The sequence below is a fragment of the Onychomys torridus genome, chromosome 10 (assembly GCF_903995425.1).
Source record: "Onychomys torridus chromosome 10, mOncTor1.1, whole genome shotgun sequence".
Taxonomy (NCBI): Eukaryota; Metazoa; Chordata; class Mammalia; order Rodentia; family Cricetidae; genus Onychomys; species Onychomys torridus.
Window position 1 is genome coordinate 26,629,965 of NC_050452.1, and position 25,788 is coordinate 26,655,752.

At 50.9% G+C, this 25,788-nt stretch overlaps 2 protein-coding genes across 5 annotated transcripts in view; one reads left to right on the forward strand and one right to left on the reverse strand.

Moving 5' to 3' along the window:
- Limk2 (LIM domain kinase 2) overlaps positions 1–10,894 on the forward strand; it is a 69,243-nt gene extending 58,349 nt beyond the window's left edge. For all 4 annotated transcript variants that reach the window (XM_036200259.1, XM_036200260.1, XM_036200261.1 and 1 more), the window contains 8 exons: positions 33–119; positions 1,785–1,916; positions 2,139–2,195; positions 4,288–4,353; positions 5,443–5,617; positions 6,230–6,285; positions 6,894–7,051; positions 9,191–10,894. In XM_036200259.1, the coding sequence (XP_036056152.1) occupies positions 33–119; positions 1,785–1,916; positions 2,139–2,195; positions 4,288–4,353; positions 5,443–5,617; positions 6,230–6,285; positions 6,894–7,051; positions 9,191–9,335 (876 nt within the window). In that variant the 3' untranslated portion in view covers positions 9,336–10,894. The remainder of the gene's footprint in view (positions 1–32; positions 120–1,784; positions 1,917–2,138; positions 2,196–4,287; positions 4,354–5,442; positions 5,618–6,229; positions 6,286–6,893; positions 7,052–9,190) is intronic.
- A 1,226-nt stretch (positions 10,895–12,120) lies between these two features.
- On the reverse strand, positions 12,121–25,456 carry Pik3ip1 (phosphoinositide-3-kinase interacting protein 1). The gene is made up of 6 exons (XM_036200263.1): positions 25,100–25,456; positions 24,148–24,264; positions 23,950–24,069; positions 22,796–22,996; positions 22,608–22,686; positions 12,121–13,649 (listed from the first exon to the last, which is right to left on the reverse strand). Exons 1-6 carry the CDS (start codon positions 25,167–25,169, stop codon positions 13,445–13,447), a joined length of 792 nt encoding a protein of 263 aa, XP_036056156.1. The 5' UTR covers positions 25,170–25,456; the 3' UTR covers positions 12,121–13,444.
- Positions 25,457–25,788: the final 332 nt, after the last annotated feature.

Below are 25,788 nucleotides of genomic sequence, written 5' to 3' on the forward strand. Positions count from 1 at the left end.
TCTGTACTGTTAACACTTACCCTTCCCGTTAGGTGACTCACAAAGCCACCGGTAAAGTGATGGTCATGAAGGAGTTAATACGTTGCGATGAGGAAACACAGAAGACTTTCCTGACTGAGGTGAGAAGTGGGTTTGGACTTTCCCTCAGACCTCCGTAGCTACTTGAGGGGCTGAGGCAAGAGGCTCACGTGAGCCGTGAGCCTGAGAGCAAACCCAGGTCAGATGTGGTAACACGAGGGCCTGGTCAAAAGACAAAGTGAAGTGTGGGAAGTTGGTTGTCTCTGCTGTAGAAGGGAAAGAAAACTTGGCTGCCAGGCCTAGTAGCCCAGTCCTGCTGCTCCAGCTGCCCAGGGTGCTGAGGCAGGACGATTGTAAGTTCAAGGCTAGCCTGGGCAACCTAATGAGGTTGTCTCAAAATAGAAAATGAGAGTGGGGAGGAGCGGGAGAGACAGCTCAGCAGTTAAGAGCACTTGTTCCCGCGGAGGACCTCAGTTCTGTTCTCAGCACCTACATGGTGGCTCACAGCTATCCCGAAGTCCAGTTCTAGGGGATCTGATGCCCACACTGACCTTCTCCAGCACCAGGCGCACACGTGGTACACATACATTCATGCACATAAAGTAAGTTATAAATAAATAAGTAAGGGTTGGGCTAGGGGGTCACTCGGTAATAGAGTGCCAGCAAAGCAGGTACAAGGCTCTGGGTTCAAGAGACAGAGGAGAGGGGGGGGGATAGGAAACAGGGATAGGGTGGGGGGAGCATGAAGAGAAGAGAAATTTTAGTTTCAACCACCATTTTGTTTGTTTGTTTGTTTATTCATTTGTTGTTTTTTTTTTTTTGAGGCAGGGTTTCTCTGTAGCTTTGGAGCCTTTCCTGAAACTCACTCTATAGCCCAGGCTGGCCTCAAACTTACAGAGATCTGCCTGGCTCTGCCTCCGAGTGCTGGAATTAAAGGCGTATGCCACCACTGCCTGGACACTATTTTATTTTTTAAAAAACTGAAGGTTGATTTTTGTCTCACTCATTATTATTATTATTATTATTATTATTATTATTATTAATTTTATGTCTATGGTGTTTTGTCTGCGTGTATATATACACAGCAGAAGTGGGCATCAGATCCCATGGGACTAGAGTTACAGTGAGTGCCTCTGCCTCCCGAGCGCTGGGATTAAAGGCGTGCGCCACCACCGCCCAGTGTAAATAATCATTTTTAAAAAATAAGTGCCGAGTGGTGGTGGCACGTGCCTTTAAAGAAGCAGGCAGGTAAGTTCGAGGCCAGCCTGGTAACTGCAGGTTCCAGGACAGCCAGGGCTATGCAAAGAAACTGTCTTAAAAACCCAAAATAAGTAAATAAATAAATAAGAAAGTAAGTGAGGGGAGAGCCCCTTCTCCATTAGTGCATCTGTTCCGTGAACACTTGCTAAAGACAGCACCAGCCAATGCAGGGGTGCAGTTCAGGTTATGGGGTGATGGGTATGAACACACCAGTTATTACGCGCTGTTACGGTCACCACCAGGTACCCTGAAGTGGGCCTCCAGGGAACAGGTAGCCATCCGGGCACATCTTCTTTATACCGCCCCTCCTGCCTTTGGGAGCTGCAGCTGGGGACACCAGTGGTCCCGGAGTCACATCCTACTCCGCCACCACAGGCCTTTGGCCCGTTCCTGGGCCCTCCTACCCTAGTTCCCCAGGGCACCCCCCAGGGCAGCAAGGCCCAGTGTGCATCACCTGTGAGGCTGCCCCGTTTGTGTGATGGTCTTCTCCCCGTCCCCCACCCCAGGTGAAAGTCATGCGAGGCCTAGACCACCCGAACGTGCTCAAGTTCATTGGCGTGCTGTACAAGGACAAGAAGCTGAATCTGCTGACAGAGTACATTGAGGGGGGCACCCTGAAGGACTTTCTGCGCAATGTGGTGAGCACATGGTCCCGCAGTCACGAAGAGCCTCGGTGGGTTATCAGAGGGACCCCTGTGCCCGTTACCCTGGAACCTCGAGGGTCAGAGGGACCTTGCTTTGCCCTCAAAGGAGTATACTGGGAGGGACTGGAAGGTTTCTATGGCACACATGGCTGACCTATGGAGTCCATACCATGAGCTGGAGAGGACACCTCTTATGGACATTCTCCTACCCTGCAGGACCCGTTCCCCTGGCAACAGAAGGTCAGGTTTGCCAAAGGCATCTCCTCTGGAATGGTGAGTCCTACCAAAAGCCTTGCTCGTGGGTAGAGTGAGGTGCAGGGATTGTGGGCTGCTCTGGAAGCCAGGTGCCCATCCTGTGGGACAGAGCATTCAGCCGCTGTTTATTGAGTTTCTTTCAATGCCAAGGAAATTTTGGCCAGCTACTGTCTTTCAGCCAGCAATCCTGTTCTCAAAGGATTCCAAATCTTTTTAACGGCAAACAAGGCATGAACAAGGCAAACCAGAGCACACGGTACCCTGACCTTGCTGTCAGAGAGGTGTTGGGGCGCTGAGGGCCCTCGAATAAGCATAGCACCTCCCTGCATAGATAACAAGGGGAGGAAGAAACAAGTCCTAGATGAATGTGGAAGAGTGAGTCAGGAGTAGACTAAGGTTTCTATTGACAAAGAGGCCCCGGGTTTTAGTAACGACAGCAGCAAAGCCCTGGGAAGAGAGAAGACGATGAGTGGGGAGTATTATGGGAATGAGTCTAGCAGTCGTCACAATTGGCGAGTCCTAATGGGATAAATGCTTCCACAAGGCAGGCACTGTGCTGAGGGATGGCACCAGGAATCTGTTTAGTCCTCTGATAACCTTGGTTTCCAGTTGAGAAGTGGGGTAGAAAGGGCCAAGGCTGGGATCCTGGGCTTGTCCGTGTGGCCCCTACACCTGAAATTTTAGCATTGCTTCTCCCATGGGGGCTCACACAGTACTGGTCTGGAACAGTTGGCTGGAGGGCAGGTAAGGACCTGTGTGTGTGTCAGCTAAGGACTCTAGACTTTATAGATCAGGAGGATCAGGGGATTGGAACAGAGCTGGGCCATTGCCAAGGTGTTAGGGTGGCGTTGAGGAAGCCTTAAGCAGAGAGAATAGGTTAGAGGCCACCAAAACGTTTCAGGTTTGTGTAATTAAGGTAATGGCAGTGGGGCGGCAGGGTGGAGTCAGAACGGAGAGACCGGTTGGCAGTGAGGAAATGGTTATAAGGATAGCAGTCGGGTAGCCTCATGGTCCCCAGAATGATGATGCCGCTTACCAAACGGGGCGGCAGGTTTGGGAGAGCTGCAGTTGCTGCCTGTGGAGGATGATCTGTCAGCAGAACTTCCCATCATCTCTTGGGCAGGAATTTGGGGACAGTCACCTAGTTATCTGAAGAGAAGGAAGGGCCAGCTAGAGCTATGGGACAGAAGAGCTGTACAGACCGTAGCGGTGTGGTTGGCATATGAAAAGATGGTTTTGTTCTGGGCGGTGGCGACGCACACCTTTGATCCCAGCACTCGGGAGGCAGAGGCAGGCGGATCTCTGTGAGTTCGAGGCCAGCCAGAACTACACAGAGAAACCTTGTCTTGGGAAAAAAAAAAAAAACTTAAAAAAAGATGGCTTTGAAAGGGCTGACCCTGATGAGGCTGGAAGGGAAACTCGGACACACAAAGGACGTGGGGGGACAGGAGAGGTACAGACAGGCTTGGAGGAGAGGGTTGGCAGGCAGCCAGACCACGTGTTACAGCTATAGGAAAGCTCTGTGGGCCTGGGAACAGTGAGCTGAACGGGGGTTAGGGAAGGGGACAGTGTCACCTTCTACACTGACAGGAGAAAGAAAGAAAAAAGCCTCCAAGGGTGACGAGAATGTTTAGCCAAACTAGTTTAGAAACATTTGGACAGGAAGAAGGAGGGGCTACAGCACAGACAGAGGAGGATGGAGTCTCAGGGGAGGTGAGTCAGGAGGTCATTTCTTCCTCATCACAGACAGGAAAGATCCAAAGTGGCTGAAGCCAGACACTGGAGGAGGAGGAAGCGGAGGAGGGAGCAATGTGTTTGAGGGTGCTCACTTTAGATTGCCTCAATCTAAGTCAAAAGGATAGGGGGTCTCAGAGGCCAGTAGAGTTAAGACTAGGGGAAGCCTGGGCAGGAGCTGGCAGCTTTCTGCTGGTGTTGGGGCACAAGCGTGGGAATGGGAAGCTGAACAGGCTGGCCCGGGAGACACTAGAGTGGCTGGGGGTTGGGGGAGGGGAAGCTGGACAGGCGTGGCCTGGGAGAAACGGGCTCCCAGGCCCCCCCCCGCTCCAGAGCCAGGGTCTGCATGGCTCCATGGTTCCTGCTTCTGTTACAGGCATATTTGCACTCCATGTGCATCATCCACCGCGATCTGAACTCACACAACTGTCTCATCAAGTTGGTACGTCCCACTGTTCCAGCCTGAGCTGTCTAGAGCCATCCCCCTAGCTTTAGACCAGACACACCACCTAAGGGCTTCAGTTTCGGGCTTTCTGCTACCTCTAGTACCTTCCTTGTGCCCACCCCCATCTTCTGGAAGCGCTCAGGTGCGTGCACACAGGCAGGAACATTTCCACCCCACCCTCCCCAGTAGCAGCCCCTGAAATCATTTTATTAAAAAGGAGTAGCTTGCTTGTCTGGCAGACAGAAGGCCCTGGGCTCAACCCCTTATACTAATTTAGTGTGTCGGGGATTGGGTGGGATAGGGGCTGAATTCCTTGTCTGTGTAGATGTAGAGCTCTAGCCCATTACTGGTCTTGCCCTCTAACAGTCGCTGGTCCCATTTTACAGCATTGACACCTCAGCATCCTGAGTCCAGCACTCCTCCCCAGCCCTCAGTTACAGTTTCCAAAGTTGTGTCTCCTGAGTTCCCTCTGAGCCAATCTAAGAGACTCTTAACCCCCTTTCACATGCCTACTCCACAAGTCCCCCAGTCTTTTGCCTGACCTTTTCTCTCTCTCTTTTTTATTTATTTATTTATTTATTTAGTTAGTTAGTTAGTTGGTTTTTTGAGACAGGGTTTCTCTGTGTAGCTTTGTGCCTTTCCTGGATCTTGCTCTGTAGCCCCGGCTGGCCTCGAACTCACAGAGATCCGCCTGCCTCTGCTTCCCAAGTGCTGGGATTAAAGGCGTACGCCACCACTGACCGGCCTGACTTTTTCTCTTAACCTATGCTGGCAACCACAAGTCCTTTTTAAGAACAGGACAAATAAATCCTGACCCACCTGCCTTGCATCCTGAAGGCTCCCAGAGTGTCACCTGTCCAGGGCTCCTCCCTCTTCAGCTTGGAATCTGCTGTGAGCAGATACCAGACTGACAGAAAAAAGCCCCAAAGGCCCAGCCACTGCCTCTCTGTAGAGCTTTCTGGAGCGGCCCTCCTTTGCTATGTAACTTTACTTCCCTTGTTAGTGGTCCTTCTTGCCTATGCCCACACCCCAGGGACAGGTTAGAGAATGTTCTCCCAGGTCCTGACCTGGCCCTTATCCTGTCAGGACAAGACTGTGGTGGTAGCAGACTTTGGACTGTCACGTCTTATCGTGGAAGAGAGGAAAAAGCCCCCAGTAGAGAAGGCCACCACCAAGAAACGCACCTTACGAAAGAGTGACCGCAAGAAGCGCTACACTGTGGTGGGAAACCCCTACTGGATGGCCCCGGAGATGCTGAATGGTGAGTTGTGAGTTCCTGGAGAGAAGAGCCAGAGAGAAGACATCAGCTGGGGAAGCCTGTCATAAGGACAGACACTCAGAGATAGGGGATGGGTGATTTAGCCTTGGCAAACCAGGCCTCATCAATTCCTTCTTTCCAAACTCAGCTGTGGCAGCATGCCATCCTGGGCATCAGGTGAGATCTGACTAGCGTTTGTCTCTCAAAGCCTTTTGGTGTCCTAGCTTGAGCCTGCTCTCTCCAGATCAAGAACTGAATTGCGGTGCCCCCTAGTGGATGCTGCCCTACACTCTTGAAAAGCAGTGGGTTACCAGGCTTCTGCCATGGTTGGAAAGAGCCCTTCAGTGGCTTGCCTGTGAGCCTACAACTGGCTCGTGGCCAGAGCCTGGATGCCCCTGAACCTGGGTGCAGTTCTTTATACCATACAGTTGCATCCTGAATAATGTGTGTTACAAAGCAGGCCACTCAGGACTGGAAGGATGATTTCCAAGAGATGCCCATCTTGGGATGCCTTTGGGGATGTCCTAGCCCTGGTTCTTGGCTGTGGCTTGGCTTGACCCGGTGCAGATCAGGTAAGAGACCTGACCTAAGGCCTGCTTTCCTCTCTTCCCCAAGGCAAGAGTTATGACGAGACGGTGGACGTCTTCTCTTTCGGGATCGTCCTCTGTGAGGTGAGCTCTGGCTCAGAGTCCTCAGCAGCCCTGCCTGCCTCGGATCTAGGCTTCTCTCCTAGAAGGGAATGGTTTGCCACAAAATCAGTAGTTAGCTGCAGCATAGCCCAGTATCTCTCAAAGCACTTAGTCAAGTAGACACATTAGAGAGCTTTTGTGACTCCTACAAAGTTATGCGTGGGAGAGGAGAGTCAAACAATGGTTAAAATAAGGAGAGTTTTTCACAGAGTTGCTTCGTTCAGTAGATAGCAATAGAATATCTGTCATCTACAGAAAATTATGCGGATGCCAATCAAACCCAGCCCCTCACCCTGTAGAGCCTTGCCCTGGTAGAGGACATGGCTACAAAGGGACATGGGCAGGGTGGGATCAATGGAAGCTTCCAGCTTTGGGGTACTAGTTACCACCATTGCTTCTGCTGCAGAGAGGCCTCTTGTAAACCCTCCTCAGTAACCAGATTCCCATCCATCTACGTTAGCTGGATGAAGAGGCTGTCCTCTAGCGTACATTTTTGCTGTTCCCGCTGCTCTGTCTGTAAGAGCACCTTCTCCTGCCATGGGTGTGCGGCCTCTGTAGACCGTCATGACCGACTCTCTTCTTGCCCGCAGATCATTGGGCAGGTGTATGCTGATCCTGATTGCCTGCCCCGGACACTGGACTTCGGCCTCAATGTAAAGCTTTTCTGGGAGAAGTTTGTCCCAACAGACTGCCCCCCAGCCTTCTTCCCCCTGGCTGCTATCTGCTGCAAACTGGAGCCTGAGAGCAGGTTGGTGTCTCCTCCTTCGTCCCAACTCCCTGCCCTAAGGTCCCGAGATGCTTGCGTTAGGTCATCCCATGCCAGGCCCTTTCCTGGCACAAGCAGTGGCAGAAACCTTGAGCTCCAGAGTAAACTGCTAACAACTGAAGCCCCCTGACAGCTCTGACAAGCCACACTGGGGAAGAGAGGTAGAAAGTGAGTAGAAAGTGAGCTGGACATGATGGAGTCAGACATTAAAAGCGGTTGTTTACAAAGAAAACCTGGGCTAGGCATGTGGGTCCATGATCGAGTGTTTGTCTGGAATGAGTGGGGCCATGGGTTCGGTTCTCAGCTCCGGGAGTGGAGAACAAGAGGAAACCAGGGGGACTGGTGGTGTGACTGGGGATAGAAAGGATTTGCCGGACACATGCCAGCTCCTGGGTTGCACCCTTAGCAAGCATACGTGAACAGATGCTCCACTCACCCGCACACCTTCAAAACACATAAAAATGATTAGTTTTCTATCATGGGACTCTTATCTCAAAATTTTGCTTATAATTGTTAAAATAGGGGCTGGGTGTGTAGGTCAATAGTGTTGTACTTGGCTAGAATGCATGAAGCCTTAGGTATGATCCCTAGCATTGTGTAAAATTGGGCATGGTGGTCAACACCTCTGATGCCAGGACTTGGGAGTTAGTAGGAAGGGGATCAGAAGAAGTTCAAGGCCAGCTGGGCTGGTGGAATACACCTTTAATCCCAGAACTCAGAAGGCAGAGGCAGGTGGACCTCTGAGTTCAAGGTTAGCCTGGTCCATAGCAAGTTCTAAGACAGCCAGAGTTAACATAGTGAGACCCTGTCTAAAGGGGGAGGGGGAGGGGATATCACTCTGTACAGCACTTGCCTAGACTATCCAAGGCCCTGGGTTCTATCCCCAGTACCACATAGGCAGGTGCATACCCCCCATACCTGAAGAGGAGGTACTTAGGGAAGGACCATGGTGCCTGTACATAAAGCATCTAACTTTGAATAATAAAAATAGACTTAGCTGGGTGGTGGTGGCACACACCTTTAATCCGAGCACTTGGGAGGCATAGCCAGGTGGATCTCTGTGAGTTCGAGGCCAGCCTGGTCTCCAAAGCGAGTTCCAGGAAAGGCGCAAAGCTACACAGAGAAACCCTGTCTCGAAAAAATAAAAACAAAAACCAACAACAACAACAAAAAACTTAGAAGCTGTTTTAGTTACTTTTCCTTTGCCATGACAAAAACACCATGACCAAGGCAACTTATAAAAGAAAGCATTTAGTTGGGGGTTTGCTCATGGTTTCAGAGGTGAGTCCATTGTCATCATGGAGGGGGAGCATGGCAGCAGGCAGGCAGGCAGGTATGGCACTAGAGCATTATCTGATCCACAATCAGGGTCTGGCTCGGGCCTTTGAAACCTCAAAGCCCAGTGACACACCTGCCCCAACAAAGCCACATGTTTGTCCTAATCCTTCCAAAACAGTTCCATCCAGCATGTGAGCCTGTGTGAGCCATTCTTACTCCTACCTACCACAGGAGCCAGGGATGCGGCTTGGTGATGGAGCTCTTGCCTAACACAGGACAGGGCCTGGGGTCCTCCCATCCCTGCCACATGTCCTTTTGGGGAGCCTCACTATCTTTCTGTTGTCTGCAGATTTGTTTTTGAGACAGCACCTCATGTAGTCCAGGCTAGTTCAAATTAGAAATATAATTGAAGATGACCTTGAACTTCTGACCCTCTTCTACCCCCTCGACATGCTAGGACAATAGGTGTGCACCATTACGGCCAATTAATATACTGAGAATTGAACACTCAGGACTTTGTGGATGGTAAGCAAGCACCATAGTACCAAGGGGGCCACATCACCAGCATCCAGATTTTCCTTTCATAAGTACAAAAATCAATCTTACCTTTGATTGTTGCCTGTGCTCTAAGACAAGAAAGGGCTTCTTTTCTCTGGATGGTTTTGCCTTAAGCCAGGACCTCTATCCTGGCTAGACTTCTCATGGGGTTCCCTTTCATATTTACAGCAAAAGGTTAAGTTGTTTGCCTGAGGTCACAGAACCAGGAAACAGCTGAGACCCCGCCCTATGTCCCCCCTTCCACGCTCATATCCTCCCTCTCTCTTCACCCCCTCTTCTTTGTAGACCGGCGTTCTCAAAGCTGGAGGACTCCTTTGAGGCACTGTCTCTGTACTTGGGAGAGCTGGCCATCCCACTGCCAGCAGAGCTCGAAGAACTGGACCACACCGTGAGCATGGAGTATGGCCTGACCCGGGACTCGCCACCCTAGCCCTGGTCCATCCCCCTGCAGGGGGACATTCCACGGCCAGCATTGCCCCCTCTGCGCCCTGTCCTTGCTCTGAGCAGGACTGCCTAGGCTTCCTGTGGATTGACGGCTTGCTTAGAAGCAGAATAAGCCATCCCTACTACCTCCCCAGGAGGCTGCGGGTGCAGGGAACGAGTTCTCCACAGGTGCTAGGGCCTGTTACTGTGTAAATCCAGACACTCACCTGAAAGCTGTGAAGAGGATAAAAGAACCTGGATTCTAGACCGGGAGTCTGTTACTAGGAACCACTTGGGACCTTTGTGGCAATGAGATTCTGGGAGGCTGTAGCTTTACACTAATCGGCATGGCCTGGGCCTGCTGAGCAGGATGACAGAATGAACTGGCCTGAGGGCTCTGGAGTCTCTGGTCCATCGAGGTGCAGGACTCCAAGCCCTAGTGTGAGTGACACAGTCAGGAGCTTCAAAGCATGTGGAATGAGTAGTGGTCTCCCCCCCACCGCTCCAGGCCCTGCCCTCTGGAGCAGGTTCTGAAGAGTCTCTTAGTATGTGGTGAAACCCATAGGATCCAGAAAAAAGAAAGCCTGGTTTCTGCTCACCGCCCAGGGTCCACATCGGTGTGGGAGTTTCCACTTCAAAATCCTGTCTCAACAAGCATTCACTCACACAAGCACCAGAGAAGCTGGGGCTGGAAAGACAGCGGTCCTGCCCTTTAAAAAGCCCCATATCCTGGCTGCTGGGCTCAGTCAAAAGCTCAAGACATTGTCTGATGCTAGATGGGTTCTGGAGGCCAATGTGGTCTGTCTTAGACTCTGGGTCTCAGCAGGGAAAGGGGAGTCCCGTCGATTCCTTGGCATCCTTGTGGCAGCTACTGCACATCTCTGGCATGTCTGGTCCAGGCAGCAACTTGGGACAGGAATTGTTGGCTGTTGAGTCCCAAAGCTGAGATACGAAGAGAGCTCCCTGAGCTGGGCCCTCTTCATTCTACCTCCCTTGTCGCTGGTCCAGCTCTCACTTCCTGAGCCACACTCGAGGGCCATGGGCATTGGAACCCCTCAGGACACCTTCCACCCCTGGCTGCCAGGTGTCCAGGGACTCTCCAGCTCACCAAGGTTCGCCATCTCCTAAGTGCGAGCTCACCCCGTATTTAACAAATTGGGAATGGGTTTGGTTATAAATACAATGTATGGCGGGTTGTTCCGGTGGGGGATCGGGAGAGTGATTGCTGTTATTAGCTTTTATCTGTTGGGTGATCTGTGAAATATTGTATATAGACGAGATGAATTGTGTGGTGGGAAGTCATGTTTGGCCACTTTCCTTGCTGTGTAGACTGTACTTGTGTGTGGGGTTTGCAGACTTGCTGTAGGGGGAATCCTGAACTCCCGGCAGGGTTCAGCATCCTATGACTGGTCCTTGAGCTGTCCCCAGCAAGTGTGGGAGTGGTGGGCCTGAGCGGGCCGTGAAGCAGACTAAATAAATTAAGCAGTTAACATAGTGATGACACCCAGAGTGGAAAAGTAACTTAGGGCCTGACTTAAATAAACATGGAGAAGTTGGAGAGATTAAGCAGTTAAACGCAATTACTGCTCTTGCAGAGGACCAAGATTTGGTTCCCAGTGTCCACATGATAGCATATAACCATCTGTACCTCCATTTCCAGGGGTACTCAGCACCTCTTATGTCTGTGGGCTCCTGCATACATGTAGTACACATATATACTCACAGGTCAGGCACATACATTCACATCAAATTTTGTTTAGAATTTTTTAAAGAAACACGGTCATCTGTTCACCTTGAACACAAAAATTCTCACATCAGGGAATTCTCAAGTCTCCAATCTAATCCCCTCCCCTAGACAGCAAACCTTCAGAGGTAATGCACATCCACTAAATGTAGTCCCCTCTGTGGAGCAGGTTGATGACCTTATTTTAGCTCCACAAAGCTATTAGGCCTGGCTCTCAGCTGCTGACCGAGTCCTCAGGGGCCTTCTGCTTCCAAAGTTTCTACGTCAGACTACTGGGCCAAATGATGCCACTGTTGGGTGAGGTCCTGGGCACAAAAGCACCTACAACTGGCACCCAGTGTGGTAGTCTGTTTATAAATCTGCGCTTGAGATACAGAGGCTGGAAGATCACCATAAATTCAAAGCCAGCCTAGTCTTTTTAGCATCAGGCCAGCTACGGCAGCAGCCAAAAATTTTTCTATAAACCTAAAGATAATTTCTCCTAAGCGTCATGTGGTTGAAAATTTCCGATTAAGAGTAGAATCTACCCCCTGGTAAACAACTGATGATCTGAGGTTCCCATTGCCGAAAACATTTAGAGCAATGTCTGAGCATGGGCAAGGTCACCCCGGCTGGATATACCTAGAACTTAACCCATTACTGAGGTCCACTGCTAAAACTTGAAGACACACCCCATACACTACTCAGCCCTTCCCACTTCCCTCCTAACCCTAGGGACAACCTGCAAGAACCATCCTCAGCTGTTTCTCCTTCGGTTGCCTGCGTGGAATTGCCAACTGGCCCTTTGTCTCTAGCCCCCAACAAAAGCTCTTGGGAGGGTTCATCCTAACTCCTCTACCTTGGAAAGAACACTAAAGGAGAGAAGACTTGTAGTTTCAACTTTAAAATATTCATGGTGACCTTGACAATGGGGGATGGGGGGCACTGCAGTTTGTGGCAGTTCGGCTATTACTACCTCCCAGTGACTTGGCCACTGTGATCGATAAGGCATAGGTGTGAACAGGTACTGGGGGAGCATTCCCAGCACCACAAAAATGGGGCAAGCACATCGTGTTTTGTGTTTATATAAGTCAAATGCAGAGCAGTTTCCCACAGTTAATACACAGGTGTCAGAATGAGGTATATAAAACACACACACACACAGAGAAGTACTTTCATAGAAAAGTAGGAAGTAGTACTGTTCTCTTTCCCATAGTCAATTCCACCATGGGAACCCTGAGGTCTAGGCCCCCCTCAACAGATGCCTCCAGACAGCAGCCTGGTGAAGGGAGTGGACCCCACCCACCCTCTCTGTGTTGGGCAGTAGAGAGCACCCGGGTGGGGACTCCCAGCCATCCAGAAGTTGCTTTGATCTTGGGCAAGACACTTTCCCTCTCTGGAGACCCTGAAGGTCCTTCCCAGCGCCTCAGTGATTGTTCTGTGCAGGTTGCAAGCCCAGCCCTGTGGAAGGCACCGGCCTGTAGGCCATGGGCTCCGTGAGCCCCTCCAGGCCTTTGGTACCTAGCCTCTGGCCTTACTCTAGGTTCACCAGATGCTGACTGTATCATTCCCATGGGGTGAGTAGCTGTTCTCTTATCAGCACAAAATGGAGAGGTTCCTATCCACCCCTAAAGAGAGACAATCTGAATACCCAAATCCGAGGCTGAAAACGGAAGTGGGCCCTTCTGTGTCTTCCTAAGTGGAATGTTTAGTGCAATTCTTCCTTTTCTTTACAAAACAGGAAGAGTCCCTTGGGCCCAGGCCTGGCCCACAGTTATCAAGGCACATCACTGCCAGCAAGCTGGGGCACACCCAGTAGCCTCCATCTAGAATCTATTTGCAGCCCAAAGTTCTGACTGTTGTATAAATTCATTTCTGGTTCTCAGAAGTAAGAGGGGACCTTCCATCCCAAGTACTATATATATATTTTGTTTTGTTTTGATTTGTTTTGTTTTTAATGCTGCCTCATGCATGACCTGTTTGACCTTAACTATGAATAACAGTATACGCCACTCAAGTTCCTGGGTGACAAATGGGAAGACAGAGGCTGAGGCCACCTTAGGCGTACAGCACCTTAGGTGTCTTTCCCTGGTTCAGGCAATGTGGAAGCCCTTAGGTGCCACAGCACCACTGTGGCTACTGTGCCAGTCACTATCCACAGGCAAATTCTGCTCCAAGGGATAGAAAAGAGCACTGAGGGACCCTACCCAGCCTCTTCACACTCTCCTGTAATGCCACTTGCTTCTGCTTGTGTCATGAGGAGTCACATCTCCCGCTCAAAAGAAAAATGGGATAGGGTTTTGACCACAACACAAAACGTAGCTCCTCCCCGCTGCAGGAGGGTGGCCTGTCCTGTACCAGTGTCTTCATGGGCACCTGCCCACTGAAGGGGCTCAGGCTCCAGGGGTGCCAGCCTGGCCCACAAGGAGGGTGCTGCCCTCCTGAGGGTCAGCAGGAGTCTGGTTGCTGTGTACAATGATGGTCTTTTCGTCCGTGGTCTCACAGGTAGGGTTGGTGAAGGCAGACAGCGGCAGGGTGATTCGCTGCATCTCCCTCTCACACACCTTCTGCTCATGTTGCTCTTTCAGGTCCTTCCCCCTGTCACGAAGAGAAAACACTCAAGGTGTGCTTCTATCATGGCTTTGCTCAATTAACTTCCCAAAGCCAGAGCAGGAGCTCACCCTGGTGACGAAATCATCTGACCAAGCCAGGACTAACACCAGCCCAGGCCCGAGACATTAGCTAGCCATCGTCCAGGCTGCCTAACACTACAAGCCACTGCTACTGGCTCTTGTCTCTGCTCCCCACTGTAGGGTGGGGATGGCTGCTGTAGGGTGGGGATGGCTGCTACATGAGGTCCGGTGAGGACGGTGTAGAAGAAAGGAACTGAAAGCAAGGTGGAGCTTTGTTTTCAGCCCAGGGATCCCAGAGACCCAAAGAACAACCCGAGCTTCATCCCTAACCAAAGGAATTGTCCGGAAAGTGGACCAGACCGTCCTGCTATAAGCCTGCCTTCTTGGGCTGGTGAGATGGCTCAGCAAGTAAAGACACCCACCACCAAGCCTGGTGACCTGAGTTCAAAAGCAAGAACCCATCTCACAAGCTGCCCTCTGACCTCTACACCTGCAGGAGCAGGCAGGCCCCTCTCCACCACAAAACAAATTTTTGTTCTAAAGATTGCCTTCGCATCCTATAGTCCTGGAAAGTGGGAGCCCAGGCTGTAAACAAACCATTCCCAACCCATGCAGAGGCAGGAAGGATCAGGGCTGCATAGAACAAGGGAAAACAATGAAATGTTTTCAAACTTCTCAAATTTGTCAATGCCTTTGATTTCTCCTGATGCTCAGTGACCCATCTGAGCCATAGTATGCTCTGCTTATATAGACTACTCACTCCATGCCAGGATGTATGTATGTGTGTATATGTATGTATGTGTGTGTGTGTGTGTGTGTGTGTGTGTGTATGTATGTATGTGTGTGTGTGTATGGATGGATGGATGTGTATGTATGTGTGTGTGTGTATGGATGGATGTGTGTATGGATGGATGGATGTGTGTATGGATATATGTATGAATCATCTCACTTCATTGTAGTGGGTAGCCATCCCAGCATTGGCCTGGAAGTTCCAACCCCCACTGAGGTAATGGTAATGGTCACGCCACAAGGTGGGGCTGAGGGAGGAAGCTGAAGACCCAGGATCCAGAGGAGAGGTCTCTCTTGGTTCTGGGACCCTGGGCGTTGGAGGTAGACCAAGCAGAGTTCTCCAGAGAACACCACTGGACTGTGCCATACCTTTGCCAGACCCTACAACCTATCCCTTCATTTGTAAGCTACCCCACAAAATAAACCTCCCTTTTAACTACATGGAGTGGCCTTAATAATTTCACCAATACTTCATTCTCTGTTCAGCCCAAAAACTTAGTTCTTGTTCGTTTTATAAACACATATATGGCCCAGAACATTTATGGGATGCTCTAAGGATGCAGGATAGGCTCCAACAAGTTCATTGTGCTCTGGCTGCTGTTAAGAGAAGTTATGACCCAGAGTTAGCCTCTAAGGCAAACGTGGTGGTACAGGGATTCAAACTTAGGTCTTTTTTTTTTTTTTTTTCAAGACAGGGTTTCTCTGTGTAGCCCTGGCTGTCCTTGGCCCTCCTGGAACTCGATCTGTATACCAGGCTGGCTTCAGACTCAGAGATCTGCCTGCCTCAGCCTTTTGAGTGCTGGGACTAAAGGCCTGCGCCACCACTGTCCAACTTCAAACTTAGGTCTTCTTTTTCTTTTCTTTTCTTTCTTTTTTTTGTTTTTGTTTTTGTTTGTTTTGTTTTGTTTTTTCGAGACAGGGTTTCTCTGTGTAGTTTTAGTGCCTTTCCTGGATCTCGATCTGTAGACCAGGCTGGCCTTGAACTCGCAGAGATCTGCCAGGCACTGCCTCCCGAGTGCTGGGATTAAAGGCGTGCGCCTCCACCGCCCAGCCCAAACTTAGGTCTTCTAACTGCACATGTAGGATGCCACTGGATCCCTGCCCTGCCCCCAACACACACACACACACACACACACACACACACACACACACACACACACACACACAAACACACAATATCCAAGAAACTGCATGCCAGAACCAGTCCAGAACCCAGGGCAGATCCTTTGAAACCAACAACCTGGGCTCAGCTGCCTGGAAAACCCTGTCAGAAGGAGATATGATAAAACAACACAGGATGCTGGAGTAGAGGCCAGAGCAATGCAGTGGAGGGAGTGATCTTCCAGCAAAACCTCCACAAATCTCAATAAACCCAAGAGTGAGACGCCCTCCTCCCCGAGGGACTGCAGGAGTGGGAGGATGAGGAAGTCAACACAGGTCCCCTCTGTCTGCTCATGCATAACACACTGGGGCTGGAGAGATGGCTCAGAGGTTAAGAGCACTGACCGCTCTTCCAGAGGTCCTGAGTTCAATTCCCAGCACCCACATGGTGGCTCACAACCATCTGTAATGAGATCTGGCGCCCTCTTCTGGCCTGCAGGGATACATGCAGGCAGAACATTGAATACATAATAAATACATCTTTAAAAAAAAAAAAAGAGTAACACACTGGTGTTCGTCAACAGTTACAACAAGAAGAAGGCCCAGGGCCAGGTGGAGGGCTTCAACAGGCCCTGCAGTGTGGTGCTGGAGAATGTGAGGGAGATGGGGACCCCAAGAGTAACAAGGGCAAGAAGTCATCCAAGCCAGTGAGCAAGGCCGATCTCTAAGATGGTCCTACCCATTGTGTGCTGCGAAACCCCCTCATCACAGCAAGGAGTGCAGGGGCCTCTTCCCTCCATGAGAACCTGCTCCCTGCCCTGCCCAGACCTCCCCTCCAACTGAAACAAAACCCAGGAGCCTGGTTCAGATCTCAGGGACATAGCTATGACCAGCCGTAGTCTGCATTTCATCACGTGATGGACAGTGATGAGAGCTGGAGACTGGAGTACTGGAGGTCAAATGCACTGGAACCCAGGGCTCTCTTTCAGTTAGCCAGTTCTCTTGACCACTGAGTACCCTAGCTCCAGCTCAGCCTGTTTAACGCTTGGCCAAACGGCTCTCAGTGCCTGGGTTTCTTCATCTGCCTTGAAGATCATGTGAACTGCTGTTGACACTGGAGCAGATGCTGCGTGAACTCCTGGGTTATGATCGTTTGCTCTGACTCACAGGGCAATGTTGCCTTCACCTCCCTCCAAAGACCTCTCCTAGTACCTAACTAAGACAAGAACTCCTCTGACTTAGTGATGCCCTCCTCTCTGGAGTTGTGACATGATAATCTCCAGAGCCCTGGATATTCTGTCAGAGTCCCCAACCTGAGAGATGATCTGATCCCAAATGTAAGGTTATGGTAGGCTCGTCCTCCTATGGCATCTGGGGGACAGGGGCAACCAAGTTTCTCAACATGGAAACCCAGGCCTAGCCCATCTCCCAGCCCCCTTTCTTTGTTCGTTTTTTTTTGGCAGACAGGGTTTCTCTGTGTAACCCTAGCTGTCCTAAAACTCACTTTTTAGACCAGGCTGGCCTTGAACTCACAGAGATCTTCCTTCCTCTGTTCCCCCCATCCCCCCAACATTGGGATGAAAGGCATGCACCACTATGCCCAGCACCCAATCTTTCATTAGCATCTGTACCGGGTATCAATTCCCACAGCAGAAAACCTCCCCGAGCACCCACAGGCAAAATCAGATCCACGAGTCATGGAGAGGGGCTTCTAGAATAACCATTCCCTCCCTCACACCCTGAGTCACCCTCAGCTGTGGTTGGCTGCCCTACGGAAGGAAACACCTATCTGCATAATAAAAAGCCATGCTCTTCAAGACTGCTCATGTACAGAAACATTTGGAAGGTCTGGGTTATTTTAGTAAAGGATCCTCCTCCCTGAGCTAGCAGTGATTTACAAAAATGAAACATTCAAGAATCTTTTGCCAGAGGCTAAAATTCAAAGTCTACAAGAATGGCAAGCCAGGAACCCACGACTTCCGGAATACCTGACCAAGGTACCAGGAGTGTCCGGTCACCCAGGAAGAGAAGCACTACCACATCTTGGATGGATGCCGGATGCCACACACTTTACACATGCACTGTCCATTTCCTACATGAAGAAGCCTTGCTGTCCTCAGCCCCCTCCTTCATGAAGGAAGCGTGTGTCTGTAGCCTGCTGAGCAGCTGATAACTGTCAGGCCTCATCACACACAAGCCTAGAGGGGTAAAATCAATTTCTATTAATCAGGGAGAGAGGGACTGGAAGAGCAACCAAGAGTAAAGGAAGCAGACACTGTGACTAGTCTGGATGGGCCTCATCCATTTAGGAGCCTGGAAGCATGCCTGACCCCACGTGCCTGCTCTGAGTCCTGCCTGGGAATCCTAGGGATGAAGTTGCTGATGCTGTCAGGCCTGCTAAACTGACCATTAGCCGGCCCAGCACCCTCTCACTGCCATGGGGGTGGGGGAAAGTCGGGCTGTTGTCGGGCAGCCAAGATGGAACAAAGGCTTATTCACCGCCTCAGCTCCTCTCCCAAGGGGGTGAAATGGTGTTGACTTACTGTTTCCTTCCCTTTTTATCAGAGCATAAGAGCTCCCTGCAGAGCTAAGACAGCCCTCAGCAGAGACTGGGAGCTACCCCATCCAGGGCCTGGCTGTACCTCTGTGGCCTAAGTTACTAGGACAAAGACCCAGCCAAATTAGTTCCTTCTGCCTCCACCTTTAAGCCCTTCCTCCCAGGAGGAAGCCTGATGCCTGCCTGCCCTTCCCAACTCTGGGAAGCTCCCTCCATCAGCCAAGCCCCAGGTCTTGTGGAAGTACCCTGGCTGCTCTGGGGTCAGACATACAAGCTGGGCTGGCCCAGAAAGAAGAGATGTGAGGAAGCAGAGCTTCTAACCCCAGGGTTATGGAAACAATGGGGACCTCTTCAAGGCAGTGCAGGTTTCTTCAATGATTACTCTGAGCTGCTGCTGTTTTCCAAGTCAGGAGCCATGATGTGCCACCCTGCTGCTCTGGGCAAGTTTCCTAAGGTGCCTGTACAGATATACAACAGTATACCCAAAGCACACCGATTCCATCCTCGTGAGACCTAAGTGCCATCTAGTGTCACCTCAGACCTGAAAAGTCCGAGAAGGGGTCGACAAGGGAGAGATGTGTTAAGCCAAGAGCAGAGCTAGGATTTAAACCAAGCAATATTGTCCTCTAAAGAAGTATCAGGGCTCGGAGGGTCAGCAGAGCTCACTCCCTGGTGAGTACACAGAGGCCCAGACAAGGTAAATAATGTGCTGTATATAGGTCCACAAGTGGAGGGAATTCCAGAACAAGATCCTGTTTCTTTTGCTTTCTAACTCCGTCATTTTTTGAGAAGTTTCTCTTTTTCCTACTGTCCCAAGTATTTGAAATTTAGATGAAGCTCTGGGCTTTGACAGACTTCCGGGAGAGAACTGAGGTCTTTAGATACATCTTCCTGTCCAGCCAGACATGGTGACTCATGCTTCGTACCTGTAATCCTAGCACTCAGGGAAGTCGAGGCACGAAGATCAAGAATTCCTGGCCATGGCTGGAGAGATGGCTCAGCAGTAAAGAGCATTCACTGCTCTTTCAGAGGACCCAGGTTTGATTCCCAGCAACTACATGGCAGCTTACAACCCTCCAGGTATGCACATGGCGCACAGACATACAAGCAGGCAAAACACCCACACACATAAATAAGAGAGCGAGTTCCTAGCCAGCCTGGGCTACACAGTGAGAACCTATCTCAAAACAGAACAAGAAACAAACACAACAACAACACATGGTCTAGTCTGGGCACCTGGGACAAGGTACTTTAACTCTCCTAGGCCTCAGCTCCTCATTAGGAAGAGTCTTGGGCAAGATCAGAGAAAGGGCCTGACTTACCAAGAAAGCATGAAACGAAGAGCTGTTAATGAGATTTGTATCTGATTACTGTGCTGCTGCTTACAAACGATACTTTTGGGGTGGCTGGATGTATGGGGAGCAAGATCCCCATTTAACAGGCAAGATGCCCACCAAGCAAAAACTGCCTGAAATGGCATTCACCTTCCAGTTCTCGCCCTGACATCTGTCCCCTAATGGTGGGGAGAAGGTGGCTCGGAGTGTGTTTCTAACCCACATGTGGTTTCCTGTTGAACAGGTTGTTCTCAGAGCATGTTTGCTAAGGAAAGGGGTGGTCTGAGGTTAGTGACAGTCTGGTGACTGCCTTCCCCAAGTTTACAGGAAAGTAATCTCAAGGTCACATGGCAGTCCCGTGATAGCCTAAAAGAGAGAAACGAAAAGAAAAAAAGGCCTGGTTTCTACACTGAGCACCAGCTGAGCTTAGAATTAAGAGCAGTTACTTTGAGTACCTGGAAGGTCTGGAAACTGTCACATACTGGATGGCAGCCAGATGCTGCCAGAGGCTGAGGAGGACAAGATATTTCAGGGCTCAAGTCAGCATGGTTTGGGTCAATGGCTTGTACAGGCAAAGCAACTACTCTTTCCCTTCACCTTTTAAATGAACAAGCAGGTGTCCCTGGACCTGCATGTCAACAGTCCTTCTGTGGACCACAGCCTCGGTCTTGGGGGTCAGGATGCTCCCTTGGGCCCATGATTCCTGACTCTGAACCTCTCTGCTGTCTGACTAATGGACAATCAGAGAAACCAGTAAAACCATCTGCTCAAGCAAATGGAAGCCCTGGGATTCAAACCAACACAGTCAACTGTGTCCTTCTCGAAACATCAGAGCTGCAGTCCTCATCTCTAACTCCCGAATGATGAGTAAACTGAGGCCTAGAAAAGGTAAATACTCGTCAACTACCCACATTTTAAAGATAAGCACAACAGGGCTGTTTATGAGTCTTTTCCATGTACCATGCACTGCGCTAAGCTGTCACACACATTGGTCCCACAGGAATGCTTTGGACTAGTAACAAGAAGCAGCCTGCCCAGTCCCACAGATGGCAGTTTGTTCCACCATATTCTGGGTGTGTGACCACAGGCAAGGCCTCAAGTTTCCTCATCTGAAAACTGGGAAGGATAACATTTGTCTGTTAAGAGTGACTGTGAGGATAATCTCAGCCCTCGTGGGAAGAAAGCAGGGGGATTAAAAATTCAAGGAGCTAGGCTTGCTGTCTGTAAGCCTAGTACTTTGGAGGCAAAGGCAGGAACTTCTCGGTGAATTCAAGGCCAGACTGATCTACCAAGAGAGATCCATGCCAGCCAGAATTACATAGTGAGACCCTGTCTCCAAAAACAAAACAACAACAAACAAAAAAACCCACCACCACCACCACCAACAACAACAACAACGACGAAGAACTCAAGATTATTTTTGGCCTCATAATGAATTCAAGGCCAGCCTGAACTACGTGAGACCCTGTCTCAAAACAAAAAGTGAAGCAGGGGCATGTCCAGTGTTTGAAGCAGCAGAAGCAGGTGGCACCCGTGGTTGCTGTGGTAATTATACCACACTTCCCCTTTCGATCTGCACTCCGGCTGAATCCATGCCTCTAAGAACACCCTGGAGGCCGGGCGGTCATGGCACACGCCTGTAATGCCAGCACTCAGGAGGCAGAGTCAGGAGGATCTCTGTGAGTTCAAGGCCAGCCTGGTCTACAGAGCTAGTCCAGGACAGGCTCCAAAGCTACAGAGAGAAACCCTTTCTCAAAAAATAAAACAAAACAAAAAAGAACACCCTGGGTTTATAAAATAATGGCTGAGAGGCACTTCAACATGGCTCAGCTAATGGCTCGTACTCCTGGACTGTATCACTTCCCTTACAAGAAGGCTTCTTGGATCCTTGGGGCTGGAAGTCAGATACCTGGTTTTATCCAAATACCTGGTTTTCTCCAATAGCCAGTCCTGTAAAGTGGTTTTGACCCACACCCCACTGCTTATGAGAGGCCTGCCCCATGGGGCTTCTCAGGAGCCCTTTCAAAATAAGTATTCCTCCTCCTGTGGTCCAGCTGCAGGTTCATCCCTGCTTCCCAAGTAGCCTCTTGTACTTTCATATGGGGTAACGAATAGCAAATGGATTATTCTGTTTTTGTTTTTCCAGACAGGGTTTCTCTGTAGCTTTTGGAGCCTGTCCTGGACTAGCTCTGTAGACCAGGCTGGCCTCAAACTCACAGAGATCCACCTGCCTCTGCCTCCCGAGTGCTGGGATTATAGGCATGCGCCACCACCTCCCGGCTGGATTATTCTTTTGTAACATTTTTTTTCTCTTCCTACCCTAAAGAACATCCCACTGAGGAAATGTAAGCCCCAACTGTGAGACTGCAAGACCAGGGGCTAGGAACCTTTTCCAGTAGCAGAATGTCTTGTTTTGATCCCATGGTCTCACTCTGTAACCCAGATCGGCCTACAAATAGAGACAATTCACCTTCTGCCTACTGAGATTAAAGACCATGTCTTAGAACTGGAGAGATGATGGTTCAGCAGTTAAGAGCACTGGCTGTTCTTCCAGAGGACCAGGAGTTCAATTCCCAGCACCCACAGGGTAGCTCACTGTGTATTAGAGTTGGTAGCAACTCCAACTCCAGTAAATTCAAATCCACTTCTGGACTACCTAGGTACCAAGTGCTCATGAGGTACACATCCATACCATTACATGCAGACAGAAAAACTCAAGCAACACCTCTTCTTCTACTTGAGACAGTCCCAAACATGTAAACCTCCTGCCTCCGTGTCTGAGTTCTGGGATTATAGCAGATATACATCCATCACTCCCATCTTAGTAGCAGAATTTTAAAATTCAACAAAATGAATCTGGTCTCCTTCAGAGCATGGTGACATGTGCTCATAAATCCCACTAAAGAGGTGCAGGCAGGAGGATTATGAGTTTGAGACTCCTCCTTCAAGGGATATCAGTATCCAAGTCCTTACCCTAGCTGTCTGAGATCACCTGGTAGTGACTAAAACCAAATCTCTACTCTTGAGCTGGTTTTTCTTCCTTCAATACCTTACTTCCTTTTGAAAGCCACCAAGAAATTGATCTGATATTGTGTCTCTTCCTTAGCCCTATTCAAGAGAGTCAGGAAGAGAAACTACTCACCTCTTGTAAGTGTAGCCCAGGATGATGCCAACTCCAATGGCAATGATGATCACCATCATAGTAATGCCCAGCACATAGCCTGCGGGGGGACAGGACACAAGGTATTATTAGCTACCCCCCAGACAATCAGCAAATGACATCATCTGATGAATTCCAACAAAGGCAGTGGGGGGCGGGGGCAACCATACCCAGAGTTCCCAGGTCTTTCTTCTCCTTGGAGTTCATCCTCACACGCTGACTGATCCCAATCACTGGCTGTACCTCTGCTGCCTCACTCCTGGCTGGCAGGACATTAGCAGGAGGGAACACCTGTGCCTCTTCGTCACCTGGTGCATCAGACTTCTCTTCCAGCTGTGATGTAGAAGCTGCTGGTGCTTGGGAAGTGGTCTCTGGAGGAAAGGCGAGAAAACGCTCTCATCAGAGCCTACCCGGAGTGCATTCCACAGCTGAACCTGACCTGAGTGTTGGGGGCACTAGAGAAGAGGGTCCACCCTAAAATGCTCCCCTAGACTGAAATCAAACCCTGCCCCAGGCCAGGAGTGGTGGTGAACACTTGAATTGACTAACTCGGGAGACAGGGGCAGGAGGGTCTCTGTGAGTCTCAGGCCAGCCAGCTTTGAGACAGCCACCCTGTCTCAAAACACAGAAAAGAAAAAACGACTCCCGGCCTGCCCCAGGGGCAAGATCAGACGGGATGGGATACAAGGCAAATGTGAGGAAAGCATCTTATAGAACAGCCTCTCCTGCCTCCCACTTGGTCTCTTCAAGTCCTTACTATCTTCCAACACCCAGCTGGCTTTGCCAGAGGATTTCTCCAGAGGGTTCCCCGTTTTCACGTCAGGAGACAGTCCACACTGAGCTAGAGATTCGTGCCAACCGCAGTGTTAAACGCTTGACCTTGATCGTTTCATTTAATCCTAGGGAACCGTCTTAGTTATCTGAAGTCTAAAAGCTTTGGATACAAATCTGGACACCCCCACGGCCTCTGACAGGTCTCCGAACTTCTGGGTGACTCAGATCTTTTTCACACTGCTTCTTCCCGGAGGTTGTGAGCACGGAACCTGGCTCACAGCAGACGGTACACACAGCAAAGGCTTTAGAAGCGGGGCGCCTTGGTGAAGAAGCAAGCGGCCTCCCACCGTTGTTTACAAGCGCTCGCGGGGGATGAGCTCACTCCGAATGCCGCGGCGGCCAATGGGCTTTGGGCTCCGCGGGCCTGGAGATAGCTCTGACCAATCGGACGGCGCGAGGACGGAACGGGGCGGGGCGGGCGTCGAGCGGCCGCACGTGCACGGCGGGTGGAACCGCGGCTGTCCCCTCCCCGGGGTCCAGGGTTGGGTACCTGGACAGCGCACGTCCTGGCAAGGCCGCTTCTCGGGGACGCCGGTGTCGCTGCTGATGTAGCACCAGGGCCCACGCGGGTCCTGGTCCGGGTTCCGGCAGTAGTTGTGGTTGCCAGGGCCTGAGGCGGGGAGAAGAGACGTCAAGGGCCGCGGCCGCCGCCCGCCAACCCCGCCCGCCTCCCCGGGCCGACACTCACTGGGCTCGGAGGGCGACTCGCGGCCGCCTTGCGCAGCCAACCAGTTGAGGCAGCGGAGACCCGGCGCGGGCGAGGGCTGGTCCTCCCGGTACAGGTGGCCGTTGTCCCAGAAGCAGCCTGTGAGGAAGAGGAACCCGCCCGGGACCCTGAGTGCGGCTCTCTGGCCTGGCGGGGGGCAAAGCCCTGTGTACCTCACAGTGCAAGTGGAGAGTCGTGCATGCCCCTAGCGGCGTCTGATCCACTGACAACACTCAGAGATTTAGCTTTTTTTTTTTTAAAAAGCCTGCACAAGTGCAAGGTGTTACTCTGGGACTTGGGACCACTATGGAGGTGCAGGAAGCCTGGCTAAGGTCGGTCTGGGGAGATGGCGAGTTTGGCTCTGGGCAGTCAGACCTGGAAGTCATCCCAGTGTTGAGAAGTCAGTGTTACATAAACTGATGTTCCCTTTGCACGGATACGGCCACCTTCTGCTAGTTTAACAGGCACCGCCAGCTCCCAAGAGAATCCCACAAAAGCCTTTGCTTTAGTGAAGCGAAAAGATTCGAGAACCAGCTGAGGGAATCTGCCACAGCTCTTCAGCTCTCTCGGCCGAGAGCCACAGGAGGAAGTTGGAGAGGGGAGGAGGTCTGTGCGCCCGCCACGGCAAGCAAAGGGACTTTAAAAGGGCAGGACTCTGGGGATAGAGGCGATAACTCCCAAGCCCCGTCCACTCACGTTCAGGGAAAGGGAAAGAGAAAGTGACTACTTGTCTTTGTTCTTAATGGCAAAGATGGAGCTGCAAGCCTCTAGCAAGGAAGGAGAGAGAGGGGAGAGGAAAAGCTTTCGGAGGATCACAAGAAAACAGCCCAAAGCTTCCTTCCCTGCCAACCCTGCCGTGTTTGGGAAATCCAGGACTCTACCCGTTCTGCTTCATTAAGTTGCTGCAGAAAGAAAGAAAAAATTGTAATCTCACCTCCAGATCCATAGGCTCCTGCCAGAAGCATGTTGCTGAGAAGACATGCATGTACCCAAGCCAGCAGCATCCTCGCCTCTCCCGGCGGCTTGCAGGTGACTGGCCAGCCAGTGTCCAGATGGGGTCTCCTTGGCCGCGGTGTTGCCTGCTCCTTCCCAGCCTTGCAGTCAGACCAGCCCTTGTTATGCTCTTGTGGTAAACAGCCTCTCTTTAGAACTGGGAGCTTCCCAGCTAGCTTGCTGCAGCCGAGGTGTTTTGCAGCTGAAAGGCGCCCCCTGGGTCCTAAGCCTCCTAGACCATACCAGATCACTAACCCTGGGCCAAGAGAGGAACTCGGCCAAGTCAAGAGAGGCAGCAGAGAGGTTCAGCCTCTGCTTAGCAGCAGATCCGCTTGTGACCTGCGCGACCGCATCCCCAGAGCTTTGCTTCTCTTCCCTTGTCATCTGTGAGTACAGAGCCATCGTGTGAGAAGGCCTCGCGGAGTGGGCTGGATTCGGAGCGCTGAAGCACAGCACAGTAGTAAAAGATGATGCTGGCTACAAAAGCAGGGGGCGTTTAAAACCACATAGGCAGCACAAATCAGAAGAATATCTGCCTGGATGCAGCCCTATACCCATTTGTATATATTTCAACTGTACTTTGCCAGGGGCAGGTCAGTCACATTCCTTTACTCACATTTGAGGTTTGGG